Here is a 15,849-nt window from a genome sequence, read left to right as displayed (position 1 = left end):
ACAGTACGAAAAAAAAATTGTCCGAAAAAATGTAACCGTCATACGATTTAAGAGCCGTTATTGTAAACCCTCGATGTTTTTGCACTTTGGACCAATGTAGCCAAGGTACGTTTTATTGGCATAGTATTCAGAATTGAATCATCAATAGTTTGGGATTTTTGGATTCATTAACAGTTAATGTTTGTGGTCCCGGTTGGGGCTGGGGGCCCTCCAAGTTACCTCTTGCCTGGGGCCTCCAGAGTGTCTAGAACCGCCCCTGCTTGGGAACAAATCTTTGATGCGAACAAACTGGTTGCAGCTGAACTTAATCACAGCTCATTTGCATACAGTTGCCTGGACTTGAACTTTTTCGGACACAAACAACCATCATACTGCTGCTCGCTGCCAACAGATGCTGGCTCACATTAACCGACTGACTTCCACTCACTTTGATGCTCTCACCACTTTCTGGCTGAACATACTGTTACTGTCATCACTGCGCTACTCCCTGCTCAAAAAACAAATCCCAGAATTCCCTCCTGATTGGTTATTGTTGAAGTTTTGACCTTTAATGAGGTTTAAAACAATGAGCTAGTGATTTTGGTGTGCTTGAACACATACATTCATCGTTGCATACCCATTCCCTCACTGTGGTCTGCTGGACATAAACATTACCCCGACTGACTCAACATATATCTGTGAATGCAGAATATGTTGGCAGAAATGTCTTTTTTCCACAAGACGTTGAGCTCCTTGCTGACGCACGTACACGAGAACTATTCTGTGAAGGTATTTGAAATGTCTCACAAGTTAATACGCTTCTTAGTGTTCACCTTGAATTTTCTCTTTTGCGTCACCCTGGAGAAATATCTGCCACATACAAAGGAGGCAAATCCAGTGACAGGATTAACGTAGATGCTCTCCTTCAAACTCCACAGCACATTAAGTTTTCTGTTTGAAAGATCAGAGTCAGTAATGTTACAAACATGTCTCCCTAACAACTCTTTGGTTTTCTACTACAGGGACTGGGCTTGAAGTGTCACCCTCATTGTGGCACAGTCAGTATGTCAGTGAGTTACTTGTGGCACATGATGCTTCCCTCAGGATGTCTGACGCACGTCTTTTTTCTTTTTTCCCCCATCCTCCTTGGTGCCATTTTTGGTGTAGAGTACAGTGTGTACCCCTCAAGAACATTGACACATATCCCCATTATTGCCTGGAGCAGTTTGGACGGTTCGTCTCTTCTTTTTCTCGCTCTGCGGCGTCCTAATGGCCCTGCTGCACTACAACTCTTCCCTGCAGCAGACACTTAATGTTTCTCTGAAAGCAGAGCCAGCGGGGCTGGGGATGGGTGGGGGACTGTGTGCTTGACCAGCTTCCAAGTCTATGGTGCGGGCTGCATGGACTTGGACCCTCATGGTTGACTGCAGTCAGTTCAGCAAAGAACAAGTGGGAAACAAAACTGAACCACTGGGGATTTAACACATGTTAACTTAAAGGGATAGTTAAACATTTTTGACAAATTGGCCCATTGCCATAATCCCTATAGTCATAGCAGTAGGTTCGTTACCTTTAATTGTCGGTGTGAGCTATTTTTAGAACGGCGGAGCAGAGCCGTGAGCTGCTCAGAGCTACGCTACGGAGGCTAATGGGATTTCTTGGTTTCCCTCATCAAACTCATCAAATACACAATCCAACAACTCCAAAACGCTCTCATGGACAAGTTGTGACCTGCACATTCACCACGCTATGAGATAATAACACAACGTTACGAGATGGAGTTGTAAATGCGGAGACTTCTTGCCGAAAAACTGCCCTCAACAGGAACACGCATCAGTGGTTTTGCATGAATTTGCCTCCACTGTCTCTAAACGTTCTGTTATTTTTTAGCGTAGTGAATGTGCAGGTCACAACAAAATAGCTTGCACCGACAAATAAAGGTAACAAACCTACTCCTAAAACTATAGGGATTATGGCAATGGGCCAATTTGCCAAAATGTTGAACTACCCCTTCAAACGTGTAGGAGAAATCTGGAACATGGCAAAGTGTCATGTCTTCAGCTACCTCTTTCATCCCAGCTATTTCCTGTACACAGCTGTGAGACAGCTCTCCCACTCACTCTCTCTCTCACACACACACACACACACACACACACACACACACACACACACACACACACACACACACACACACACACACACACACACACACACACACACACACACACACACACACACACACACACACACACACTGATTAAAACACCCAGAACCATCTTTTGTCTTGCACGCTCTCTTCCTGTCAAGCAGCCTCACCAAGGACACGCGCTGTAAAAGGAGGTGACCCTGAGGTTGGTCTCTGTCTGCCTCTGCACCAGGAACACGCTCACACTCATGCAGCTGTGTTTTAATTCTTTGTGTGATGTTTGCCAGCAGAGATGATCCCATACGCCATGGCATGATGATGTCGTCTGCGTGGGAGTTCATGTGCACATGAATGAATGCTCAGCACTCATTCAGTGTGAGTGTGTATTGTCAGTAGGAAACATGCTGGATGAGCTCTTTGCAGCAGTGTTCTGTAGCCTGACTGTCCTCATGTGCACAGACTGGAGGGGACAGGTGTGGCAGTGAGGAAGCATAACTCACCATAATGTATATGAAGTACATTTTATAGGCAACAAAATAAAATAAAAACATGGCTCTGAGCTTCAGGCTAATCACAAGACAGCATCAGTGATGAAGTTTGAATTGCATGGTGACAACACTTGCTTTTATAAATGAGGTGCCGAGTCATAATAAGCTGTGAGCCTCCTGAAGAAGCACCTCAGGCTTTATGTCAAAATAACACTGTTTGTCTGACAGGACAAATGAAAATATACTAAAATAGCCATTTGCAAATGTAGCCTGCTGCATAGCCCACATTAGCATCAATAACTGTTTACAAACAGCTTCTGCTACTGAAGCGAGCATGCTAACCAACTAGCTGCACGAACCTATGTTCGTCTTATGTTCTCAGTTTTTCCCCAAAAAGACCTGGGGTTGTGGGTTCTACAAGTGAAGACCACTTCCGCGTTCAAAAAACTGCAGTTCCCCAACGGCCTCTGGGGGCTGGTACCGGAAGTGAGCAACTCTCCATTGACTGCCATGTTAAAATAGCCGACTTCACAGCTTAAAGTCCCCATCCCTTTTTGGTTATTTAAAAACATTCTCTGTGGTCTTTAAATTGTGATAATTTTTAGCCAAAATCACAAAACCTGTGCCATTTCCCAGGGCTCTCCTTCTGCACAGCACCAGCAGCTCATTAGCAATGCACCTCTGGAGGGTGGGCGGAGACTGTGCTGCTCTGCACCCGCCCAGCCACCCCCTCGCATCCCCTCATTTTTTTGTACCACAACCATTTTAGTGTTGTGTAGGCTTCATAAATGGGGGGTGGTTACGTTGAGTGACAGGTTTGCAGACAGTTACCGGCCGTTAATTGGTTGCTTCGAGTTCAGTGGGCGGGTTCTCGGCCGGCAAACCGCCACACCTCTCCAAATACGGAAAGTAGACTCCCACTAAAATCCAAGATGGCGCAGTTCAAATTCCCGTAGTAGGACCACAAAACAGACTCAATGGGTGATGTCACGGGTGCTACGTCCATTCTTTTTACAGTCTATGGTTGTGACTTTGCAGATTTTTGCCTATTTCTGAGTGAGAAGTTGAATTGTGACTTTGAGTCAGAAGTGGAATTGTTCCATTGGTTGGGTTTAGGCAAAGAAGAAAGGAATTGGTTAAAGGGACAACGAGGAGTTTTGGAAAAGCGAAGTGTTTTCACACTACATTTATGAGCCTCCGCGCACCGTGAAATTATTTTACCGGCGCAAGACAGACTCATGTTTTCATTCATCAAGAATTAAAGTCAGAGGTTCAAAGAGGTTCACATACCGTCGTTGTGCCGACCATAAACGGCGATTCAGCGGCGTTATTCTCATGACTCGCCGGGCAGCGTCCGCGAAACTGAAAGTAAAGAAACGCTGGTCGGCTCGCCCAGCATCTCCGCCACCACTAATAATAACAAAATAACGATAGAGACAAAACGATATATTTATGGAAAATGGGCCCATTAACAAGTGTGGGTAACGTAGATTCATCCACATTAATATGAGACTTTTTTATTATTGCAGAATTTTTCGTCCTGCCGATGGAGAAATTCCTCGTTGTCCCTTTAAGTTTAGTAAAAAAGACCAGGTAGAGGCTAGATAGATAGAGAGAGTCCATCGACCGGCAACAGGGGGGAACATACAGTATGTTCCCCGGTCACATACACAGTGGGGAGCATAGGACCCGGGGAACATGACCCCCAGTCGGAGTGACCTATCTGGTCACTTTGTTTCAGAGGACACGTCATCACCTCTTAAAGAGTGCCATTTGCTCATTGTAACTCTTAAAAATTAAACTTCATTTTTTATTCCATTTCAGTATAGAATTTTTTAATATACACATTTACTCATTCAAAATGAGTACTGGTCAATCTCAGGCTACTTTATTTAATTTATTGCTGCTTTTATCATTGCTTTTTTGAAGAAAAAGTAACAGCAATGAGGGTAACAGCAATGAGTTTTTAGCATAAAATCAGCAATTGTGTGAAATCTAGCCAAATAGCATCTATATTAATAGCTTGAGCACACAGAGCACATTCTTAGGATTTAACTGAATATTTTACTTTTGATATCAACAAACACTGTCTAGAGATAATTTAGGTAACAGGAATGAGTTTTAAGAGTGACGGACCCTGACATAGCTACAATATCATTCAATTTCAGGAAAAATAAATTACAGAATTTAATTTTGGTCTTCCCATGACTTTCAAAAGACCCAAATGATGTCACTTCCAGCAGAACATGTCACTGGTGGAATGTTCCAAAACGTTTAGAGTGTAGAATGTGTTCGGGTAACAGCACTGAGTGAAAACCTGGGGACGGGACTAAAATGTGAATTTTAACCAAAATATAATTAAGTTTTAATTAAAAAAATGTTATATAAGTGTAGATATAATATAAAGTCACACTAATATGCAAAAAAAATGAGATTTTAGAAGGATTTTATTCATAATGCATTGTGGTAAACTATAGCGTTTGGCTCTGGGGACATGCAACAAAGGCTATGTTTCAGTGCTTTGAAAGCCTTTTTATAGTAATTAAAAATTATATATCTTTAATTTCTACAGTGATTCATGTGTATGGTGCTTTGTTTATTAATTAAATGCAATTTATATTATATTATTACATGTTTTTATACATTTAATATGCTGGGGACAGAAATGGCACTCTTTTGGTGGAATCCCCCTTGTAAACACTGCTGCTGCTGCTGCTGCTCTCATCAAGACTGGTGTGTAAACAGCTGTCAGTGTTAACGTTGGATATGCAGCAGGAGCAAAAACAGCTCCTTTAACATTTCACAACAGGTCTATGCACTGATGAAACTGTTGCTCAGTTCAGCGGGATGTGCTGTCCTTGAACCTCCCTCTGTGTTGTTGTTTGTGTGTCTTCTCTCAGCGGCCCGGCTATGTTGATGGAAAGTCCTCACACGACCCCACACACAGACACACACACATCCTAATGTTTTTCAGTGTTTTCTGTTGTTTCAGTGGAACACATTCACTCCATCAGGGCTGCATGTGTTCACAGGTGTCTAATCCACCTGCATTCAGGAGTATTCTTCCTGTGAGAGGTAGTGACAGGACTGAGCCTGTTTGTCAGTTTGTGCACAAAACTTCGATGCCAGACTGACAGAGAGGCGGTGTCAGGGATGACAGACGTGTGGGTAAACCTGTGAACAGGACAAGAGGATTAAGGTAATCAATATAGGATAATGACTGCTGGGTGATAATGATGATGATATATGTCTTGACAGTGGTCTGTGTGACTGGACAGATGCACAATAAACACTTGGAAGCTCATCGTCAGTGGGTGCACAGTGTTCTTCCAAATATCTTACACCTCCGTCTGAATCAGGCTTGCATGTGCAGTTTGTGCACAGCGGCAGCATCTTTTCCGCTCCCGTTCATCACCGAGCTGTCGTTAGGCGCGAGCTGACGAGCTGAGTGGGTCACGGTGTCCCGCCGAGGACTGCGAAGAAGCCAGACAAGAGCTGCGATGACAGCCGCATCAGAGTTAGAGCCGGAGCCACATCTGAATCACACGTTCCATTTCCCCCTCGTCCTTCTCCCTCCACTTCACACATCACAACACAGTACATGCAGTACTGCCAGGCATTCACTTTCTCATACTGTTTCTGTAATTGCCACAATGTGAAGAAGGACTGGACAGCGGTTTCATTTTGTCCACTAAGTAGCCATAATAACAAATTAGAAGCTGTGCTCAGAATCAGCCCCTCCAGGAGGAAAGCCGTCCGTCTGCGTTAGAGGCAGTACAGAGGCTCTGAGCCCCTCTCTGCCTCCAGCTCCGCTCAGGCCGGGCAGTAAAACAGGCTAGACACACAGACAGGGCCCTGGGGAGAGTGTGAATTACCGACAATGGCCTAAATCCATAAATCTCAACCACTGAACTGAACCCCATGTCCCAACATGATCCGTCCAGAGTGTCCTCATCTGTCTCTGATTTTACCTCATAGCAACCTGACTGCCAGTTTTTTTTCCCTTTTAGAAATTGCTTCATGAATAAAATGCGTATGCATTTGTTGCCATGGATGCATGAAATAGCTAAAACTGAAAGGGACTCCAAAAATATCTGGTAATTTGTCTGCCTCCTTTTAAATTTAAACAATAATCTGATCTTGATATTTTAATACAAATTGAAAACCTTCATTTCTCTGTCCTCAAGCTCAGTGCTGTTTTCTCCAGTGTCTAATGGATGTGCTGCCTAGTTTCCTCGTGTCAAAAACAATACAAGATGGCTTCTATTTCATCTGATCTTCCATGTAGGATTTATTAAAAACAACTACAACGGCTTTGCTCAGGTCTAATTTTTATTTCCTCACTCATGTGTTTTGCACGTGAGCCGAAAAAACCCGACAACAACAAAAAACAACAACTTCTTACTCAGTGAAAACAGGATAATCCCTGAGTTTAAGGTCTTACCTTAAACACACATGTCTACAGTCACATGCACGCCAGAGGAAAACATGCTATCGTCTGTTATTACTGCAGCACCTCACTCTCCTTCGTGCGCGCAGCAGACCCACATGTTGGCACACATAACAACGATTTGGGGACAGACATGTGCTCTAAAATGAGAATGGAAAGCCATTATCCAATGTTACGCCAAGGATCAGCGCTGGAATGTAAACAGGAGAACGAGGAGCATGAATGAGAGATGGAGAGTCAAGATTTGAATATTTTCCACCGTGTTTTTAGCTCCGGCGTGTAAAAAAGTTCAGAGCTGGCAGTGGCATTCCTTGAGTCAGAGGAGGAGGTGTGGTGGTGGTGGTGGTGGTGGTGGTGGTTGGGGGACCATTGTCATTCAGAGCCCTGCATTCAGAGGTATGCAAATGCTCCAACATGTTAGAGGCTTTACATTTCAATAAGAAAAAACACAAGCTCTCTTCCCTTTGTGTTGACCCAAGAGCTGCTTGTGCCAACAGGCCAATATAATTCTAATTGGCCACTGGAAATGCAAATGCACTTGTGGACATAAACAAATAAGTGAAGAGATGTATGAAAAGATGTGTGAATAGATGTGCATTCGCAGCTGCTTCTGCGCTAAAGTCCTGCTGCAATAGAGCAGAAAAAGTGGACGACACCAAGGCGCTGCACTGCGTTGTCATAAAACAATGTGGAGCTTCCAGAGTTTAAAACCTCCACCTGTAAAGATGTAAGAACAGACTCCAGTTTGGAATAATTGCCTCCTAATAAACACCTTTACAAACAATGATTAAAGGCAATGAGGATGATAAACATCTATCATGATACTGATAAACATATGACCGCAGCTTATGAGGCTTTGCCCCCCAGGGGAGGCCTCTAAACTGCCCCAGTTTTCTCTGATATCCCAAATGACTCGTCCTTTGTGGGCTCGGGCCTGAGGGCACGTGACGGCCGTGTGCCTCATTCTCAGCTCCACTGTAAAAGGTGCGGCCACCTCGGGAAATCAGCCCTCGCTTCTGTGTCAACAAGGACATCCTTCTCTGAACACCCTCCACCTGCCCCTCATCCCTCCCACCGGCCCCCAATTACCTCCACATTCCTCTGTTTGCAGTGAATACCCCGAATGAATTCTCCCTGACAATTGCCCACACCCCAGCTGAAGGATTACCCCCTATTTCACCCTCTTTCTCTAGTGTCCACCTATTGTCACCTCTGTGTGAGTGACACTGATCCTTGTCCTGCTCTGTTGTCGCTATAATTGTCAAAGGCATTTTAATTTACCTTCAGCTCTTCCTCGGGGGGGAAAGTAAAGGCAACACTGACCCACTAATCTGACCCACTAATCAGACAAGCGGAGTGACGTTTAATGGAGTTACCTCGCCGCAGCGTGCAATCAGGTAGAAATCAAGTGATGCTGCCCTCAATCTGTCCATCTAAAAGTCAGCCTTATACAATCTACTCAACTTCTCATGTGAGTCACTGTCGCAGTGGTCACTGAGCCTTCATCAGGATAACAGGCAGCAAACACCTCCACAAGCATCCTGCCTTTGTCTGTCATCTTTAGGCTTCTCGCCTTGTTGCCAGAGGAGGGAATGGCTGCGGTGCCTTTTATCTCTCTGTGTTAAATGCTGCAGCGTGGGCTCCTGTTACAAAACACAGTGACACCATCATTTGTAAAAAGAAACGTAACCACAGAAAAATACGATTAACATGCCACCGATTGCAAATATGTTCACTATTTACTCACTATTAGCAAGAAAGCAGGCTGTAGCAAAACACTGCACTTCACCACATCAGCTCTGATGTGGTTAGATACAGCAGCTGAGTGTGTGTGTGTGTGTGCCTGAGTACACACCTAGCAACCATGTCTGCTCGTGAATCTCTGGGCACTAATTTCATATTTCAGCGCAACCGCCTGTCATCAGTGCTCTTATCAAAAATACATACCAGACCATAATCACAGAAGAGCTGGTTGCCAAAATACCTCAGAGCACATGAGCACAAATGAAAGACGGAGAGAGGGAGACAGGAGAGGGAGGGTGTGTGTGTGTGTGTGTGTGTGTGTGTGTGAGTGAGGAAGGCAAAAGAAAGTGGGACAAAGAGACGATAGAGGTTAAATCACAGCAGAGAGCAGCTGCTGAACCCATTCCACACGTGAAAGGTAAATAAATGTTTTCTCATGCTGCAGTCTTTTACTGCTCAGTATGGAATCTGGTGTGTTTTCTCCTGGATGCTGCAGGGTGGTGCCTGTGACTGTCGAGCCTGTCGTTCACTAAGTGGAGAGCAATATAGTTTAAATGAGTGAACACTTGGTTTTAAGATTAGGGCATAAATTATGCCAATGCTGGGTCTCCACAGTGCAAACATGTGTGTGTGTGTTTGTGCAGCATCACCCCCTGTGTGGAAGATTCACAAGTGCAGGGGCATGTCTGGACACGTCAGCAGCTGCAACACAACAGAACAGGATCCATCCACATCCCAGGTGATAACACACACACACACACACACACACACACACACACACACACACACACACTGGTGGTGTGTGTCTTCACTGGCCTCATGATTCAGTTTGATTATCCGCATTTTGATGCATCACATCTTCAAGTTTTCTACATTGCCACACATGGCTTTTTCCTCATTTCACATAAATAGCCAGAATATGATAACTTTTTATTTACATAAAATAAAAAATCACTTAAATGCATTTATTTAATACAGCAGCTTCCTTGGTGTCTGAACACACAAAGAAAAAGAAAAGGTCTAAGGTGCACTTTCTCAAAAACAAAAAGTAAATCTTCAGAATCAGAATCAGAATCAGAACTGTTTTATTGCCAAGAGCAGTAAAGGTCAGTTTACAGCACGAGGAACTTGTCTTGGTGTCAGGTGCAAACATAAAGGTACCAAAAATAGTATAAAGGGAGGGATAAAAAGAGAATTAAGAATTTAAATAAAATAAAATAAAATAGAATGAATTAAAATATTCTAGTGCAAAAGATACGCATATAGGCTACTAGGCTATATGCAAAAAATAGGCATATACTATAAATACGCATATACTATAAAAAATAGAATAAGAATAAAAAATAGAATAGAATAAAGATATAAAATAGGCTACTACTAAATAAGTTATTGTGCAAGTTGTTGTTGTGCAGAGTGACTGTATTTAGGGGGAACTGGGGCATTGTTGTGCTTTAAAATAAAATAAATCATTGTCTCTGTATGTGAATATCATCAAACTTTATTTTAATTATTTTAATTTAAAAATCGATTATGTGACCTAACATGGATTCAGAATCGTCCCATTAAGAATCTGGATGCATCTTTTAAACTATTATTTGTCGCACCCCTACACACCGCACCGAAGAATACGGCAAGGTAAAAAGGAAGGAAGTAATGGGTTGAATATTACAGTAAGGATGTTTATAGTAGCCTATTCATAAAGTTTGTTGTTACATCAGCACAGAGTGATAGTTGTTGTTTTTACCTGCTCACTGTGTCTGACAGCAGCTCAGTAATGTGACGTGACTGTGTAAATGCAGAAGCCCCTTCCCTTTCTCTCTCTCTGTGCTGCTACATGAGCCGCTGCCCACCCGGAGCTCCCACCTGTTACAGGACCTGTGTAGAACTGGCGCATGCACGTGTAGGCGGGGTTGCACGCGGAGGAGTTTTCAGCGGGCGGGGCTGAAGTCTTCGGTGTCCAATCAGATGCGACCGCCGCTCCAGCGCTATAAAAGCCGCGTGCGCCGCTCTGGTCTCAGCACTCAGTCAGCTGCAGCTCATCCACAGTCTGTTTCACGGAGACTCAGGAGGAACAGAAGGATTACCGACACAAGTTCGACCCCCAGGAGCCGTTCAACAGCTTTGAACATTAGGAAAATATCAGTTTTGACTTCACTTTGAGTTTTATTGGACGGAATTGACTCGAAAATGCGTCTGATCCAGAACATGTCGACCATCGCGGAGTACCCAGCCCCGGACTGCACGGTCCCCCACCGGGTCATCAAGATAGCCGTGATAGGAGGCAGCGGAGTGGGCAAAACAGGTAAGAGGACTGTTAGAAGCCTCCTGCTGTAGTTAAAGCTCAAAGTAAAGTGATTTACATCCTCATACTGTGTTAAATAATCTAACGTGTTGCCTTTTTTTTTGCTTTATTATAGCGCTCGTGGTGAGATTCCTGACGAGGCGCTTCATCGGAGACTACGAGAGAAATGCAGGTGAGTTAGTGAACCAAGACACGGACTGACGTGACTGTGGGACACGGTGGAAGTGTCGGTGTGTACTAACGGTTGTTTTCCTCCTTGTGTGTGTGTGCAGGTAATCTGTACTCCAGAGAAGTCCAGGTGGACGGAGAGCAAGTGACCATCCAGGTCCAGGACACCCCCGGTGTAGAGGTGAGCCCCCCTCTCCTCTCCTCTCCTCTCCTCTCCCTGCTCAGTCAGTTAGAATGAATTTGCCCTGTGCAGAGTGTTGTGGATGATCCAATAGAAAGATAATATAATGTAATTCACAGTCGGACAGTAGAGCCATCCAAGCCTCTTTTGGATGGGCATCAGTCCAACACTGAAAATGAGTGTCTGGCTGTCTAAGCCTCCATTTAGGCTAATGGATGTCTGAGGCCAGGGTAAATGATACTCTGATCCAGACTCCTCAGTCACCCGCACCTCTCTGTTGTGGAGGAGTAACCCTATAGCTCTTGTCTGCCTCAGTCAGCATTCCAGTCGTTACAAAAGATCAGATGCATGAAGTCTGGGAACATTTAACCTGCTCTGAGTTCAGACAAACACTCAATGTGTTCATCTTGAGTAAGCATTGTGTTTTAATCAGCCTCTCTTTGTCTCTGCTGCCCAGATGACAGATAACGGCATCAGTCTACCCGACCACGTGTCCTGCTCCATCCAGTGGGCCGACGCCGTGGTGCTGGTGTACTCTGTGACGGACCGCCGCAGCTTCGACCTGATCCAGCAGCTGCACCAGCTGGTGGCCCGTGCCGGCGGCGCCAACACGCCCCCGGTGATCCTGCTGGCCAACAAGGCGGACCTGCTGCACCTGAGGCGGGTGGACTCCCAGCAGGGCCCTCTGACGGCCGGGACCCTGGGCTGCTCTTTCTACGAGGTGTCGGCCAGCGAAGACTACAGCCAGGTGCACGGGGCCTTCCACAGGCTGTGCTGCCAGCTGGCCAAGCAGCAGCCGCCGCCCGCCACCGCCAACAACCCCCCCAACGGCTCGGCCGGCGCCGCCACGGAGAAGAGGCGCTCGCCCCTCATCCCCAGGCCCAAGTCTCCCAACATGCAAGATCTGAAGAGGCGTTTCAAGCAGGCGCTGTCTGCCAAAGTCAGGACTGTCACCTCGGTGTGAGGAAGCAGAAGTTGAAACGTGGTCCGGGAGTGGCCACAGAAAAGAAAGTTTAGCTTTTGAAAGTTGGAAGAGAAAAGAGGACAGAAGTTTGGTGCTTCTCCTCTGTAACGTCCTGGCCCGGCGGTCTGGCTGGAGCGGGCGGCTGTGAGATGAACAGTGGTAGATTCTCTACAGGTGAATCGCTCACAGGGGTCGTGACCTCTAAGGGAGGAGGTTTGGTAGTAAGTCTGTCCAGGCTCAGACGACGGGAGGACTTGGACAGAAGCAGCTGTGTGAGGCCGACTGGAGCCCAGACTGCACATGAAATCAAAACTGTAAATCTCTCCTGGCAACAGCAGCTCTGAAGGACTCTACTGTTTATTTTTAGCTGTGCTGCCCATTGTGGCAGCTCATTCTGACAGCCGCAGCTAAAAACTGATGTTATTATTATACCAGCCATTTGAGTCGGGGCTCTGTGCAGCAGTGTGTGTCTTTCCAGTCTGTTGTATTTCAGTATCTGCAGTAATGTTTTTTTTTTTTTTTTTGCCGTATCTAAAAAAAAAAAGTGAGGTGGGGTTAGCGGGGCAGCAGAGCATGTAGCATGTGGAGCTTACTTCTATCACTGATGCACTTTATGAGGAAAAAAGGACCAGTTCAAAGAGCCTGTTATTTATTTGTTATGAATTCACAATAAAATGATGAATTTGACTTTTCTGTGTCTCCATCACTTTTGTACAACATGGTCTGTACATCTCACACACAGTTACTGCCAACTGCAGGTAGTGCAAGTCGAAACGTGTCACTATCAAGTCCAGACAATGACTAATACGACACCTGAGGGAGAAGATGTACAAAAATGACAGTCCAACCCATCATTAAACCAACAATTTGACAGCAGAAGACAGAAGCCTGGCTCCATCTCACAGCTTCAGATTGATATTAAAAAAAAAAAAAGCTGCTGAAATGGCCTGAGCCAAGTTCATGTTAGTTTTCTCAGATGACCTTGTTTTATCAGAGACTCCTGAGGATTGCAGGCTCCCATAAGATAAGGACAGAATCATATTAAGCACTTTTCCAATAAAACCCGATCGTGTGTGTGTTAGAGATCTGTTTATTTACCATTCAGAATCTAATTAGCCAACCCTGAGTATCATGTTCCTATCTCTCCGGCCGGGGCCAAGTGCACTGCTGGATGACTACGCTCCCTGTCTCTCAATGCCTTCACCAGAATGTGGGAGACTCTTGTTCAGAATCAGCGCAGGTGCGTGGGTGGGTGAAATATCTGAGCTCCAGCCAAGGCCATTCATGCAGAGGATGGAGGGTGAGGGAGGTGGGGTGGGGGGGGCTTCGACGAGAGCTACGTGCGAGCACATTATCAAGCTTACAGCAGACTGTGTGAAACGGCTTGTTAATTATTTGTGCTCTCTTAGCCACCGTGTGATGCGTTGAGGTGAGAATGGATGATAATGGAGAGTGTGTATTCTCTCTGTCACAGCAGGAGGCCTTCCTCCGTTCACACCTTCACTTGTAATGAGTTCACACATGAGGCCTGTCTTTAACAGAGCCACGGGCCAATTAGAAAACAGCTGCACCTGACGTACTGTGTGCAAACAAACAAACAAACAAACACACAGACATTACGTGACAGATTTTATTGTTGATATCAACATTTGATGGAGCCAGTACCTGAAATGTACTGCTGTGAATTTACACCTTTGTGCCTGTCACACACTTTCCTGTGAAATCTCCATTTCCATTAAAGAGATACAATAAAGGGATATTTCAACATTTTCACAAACACATTGCCATAATCCCTATAGTTTTAGGAGTAGGTTCATTACCTTTATTTGTCGGTGGAAGCTGTTTTTAGAACGGTGGAGCAGAGCCGTGAGCTGCTCAGGGCTACGCTACGGAGGCTAATGGGATTTCTTGGTTTCCCCTCATCAAACTCATCAAACTCATGAAATACACAATCCAACAACTCCAAAACGCTCTCATGGACAAGTTGTGACCTGCACATTCACCACGCTATGAGATAATAACGGAACGTTACGAGCCAGAGTTGTTTTCGAGGTAAATACAGAGACTGCTTGCCGAAAAACTGTCCCTGACGGAAACGCGCATCAGCGGTTTTGCATGAATTTATCTCTAAAACAACTCAGTCTCATAATGTCCTGTTATTATCTCATAGTGTGGTGAATGTGCAGGTCACAACTTGTCCACCAGAGCGTTGTGGAGTTGTTGGATTTTGTATTTAATGAGTTTGATGAGGGAAACCAAGAAATCCCATCAGCCTCCTTAGCGTAGCTCTGAGCAGCTCGCGGCTCTGCTCTGCCGTTCTAAAAATAGCTTGCACCGACAATTAAAGGTAACAAACCTACTCCTAAAACTATAGGGATTATGACAATGGGCCAATTTGCCAAAAATGTTGAACTATCCCTTTAAAGAAACATTTCCAACATTTATATAATCACTTTGGTTTTAAACAGAATCAAACATCTGACACACACAAGAGGAATGTTTTCTGATCATTTCCATTTACAGCTTTTTTGCTTGTGGTCCATGAGTCCATCCACGTGTGTGTGTGTGTGTGCGCGTGTGTTTCCACGTGATGACCTTTTACACACCGATGTCAGGCGCCAGTCTCTGGGTGCTGAAGAGCAGCTCTGGGATGTCTGTGGGCCTCAGCAGCCTGGTGGACAGAACCAGCACCTGGAGCAGAGCACAACACACCCATCAAGGTTAAAGTAGGTCACAGTGTGGAACCTGACGCCTGACGCACCAAGCACACACACACCAGTGTTGGGGTGAGTAACGCACAAATTGGTGATCAACAAACAGTGTGGGAGCTTATTTATTCTCTATTACTTGTGAAGGAGGTTCAGTTTCACATTTTGATTGTTTCGCTGTTCATTCAGTTGATGATTGTCAAACCCAAATGGGGATTTCTAGGACAAGATCATGTGATAAGAATCGGACAGATGTTGTTGTTGCCACTAATCCCTTTGTATAACATTACAGGCCTCAAACCGTCTGTTAAAATGGTGCTTTTGGCTCGATCACACATAGGCATAAATATTCATTATGGGGTTAAACACACACGGCAAGGCTGTAATGCAATGAACCACAACATTTGTCATGTTTGGTCACTGGTGGAGAAGACAAAGTGCTGTCAGTGTGAAAATGTGAAAACATGATTTCAGTTTTTCTGAAATCATGCCGGGGTCAATAATATTCTCCTGTTAAAGCTTCAAAATTAAACTGCCCTGCATCAAACTACATCATTTATTATATCATTTTGCTACCTATACTATACAGTCTCACAGTGCACAAGCATAACATGACAAGAGTAAGTACTTCTAATTATAGGTAAATTCAGTTCACAGGAGGGAAAACAAGTCACCTGATCTGACAGGAAAATAATCTACTTTTTACATCATGGATAATTC

The 15,849-nt window shown here is 44.8% G+C and overlaps 2 protein-coding genes across 2 annotated transcripts in view; one reads left to right on the top strand and one right to left on the bottom strand.

The window, feature by feature from the left end:
* The first annotated feature begins 10,834 nt into the window (after positions 1-10,834).
* Positions 10,835-12,959, top strand: rasl11b (RAS-like, family 11, member B). Its single transcript, XM_083969843.1, has 4 exons — positions 10,835-11,108; positions 11,224-11,280; positions 11,381-11,457; positions 11,915-12,959. The coding sequence occupies exons 1-4, from the start codon at positions 10,994-10,996 to the stop codon at positions 12,419-12,421; spliced, it is 756 nt and encodes a 251-aa protein (XP_083825969.1). The 5' UTR covers positions 10,835-10,993; the 3' UTR covers positions 12,422-12,959.
* A 1,811-nt stretch (positions 12,960-14,770) lies between these two features.
* scfd2 (sec1 family domain containing 2) overlaps positions 14,771-15,849 on the bottom strand; it is a 128,027-nt gene continuing 126,948 nt past the window's right edge. Inside the window, exon 9 of the mRNA XM_083970636.1 lies at positions 14,771-15,112. Within this exon, the coding sequence (XP_083826762.1) occupies positions 15,020-15,112 (93 nt within the window). The 3' untranslated portion in view covers positions 14,771-15,019. The remainder of the gene's footprint in view (positions 15,113-15,849) is intronic.

The sequence above is a fragment of the Trachurus trachurus genome, assembly GCF_905171665.1.
Source record: "Trachurus trachurus genome assembly, chromosome: 4".
NCBI lineage: Eukaryota > Metazoa > Chordata > Actinopteri > Carangiformes > Carangidae > Trachurus > Trachurus trachurus.
This window is presented reverse-complemented; position numbering and strand designations above follow the sequence as displayed.

Coding starts and splice junctions, on each gene's coding strand:
- rasl11b (XM_083969843.1), top strand. CDS start 10,994: ATGCGTCTGATCCAGAACATGTCGACCATCGCGGAGTACCCAGCCCCG. Junction 11,281..11,380: donor AGACTACGAGAGAAATGCAG/GTGAGTTAGTGA, acceptor GTGTGTGTGCAG/GTAATCTGTACTCCAGAGAA. Junction 11,458..11,914: donor AGGACACCCCCGGTGTAGAG/GTGAGCCCCCCT, acceptor TCTGCTGCCCAG/ATGACAGATAACGGCATCAG.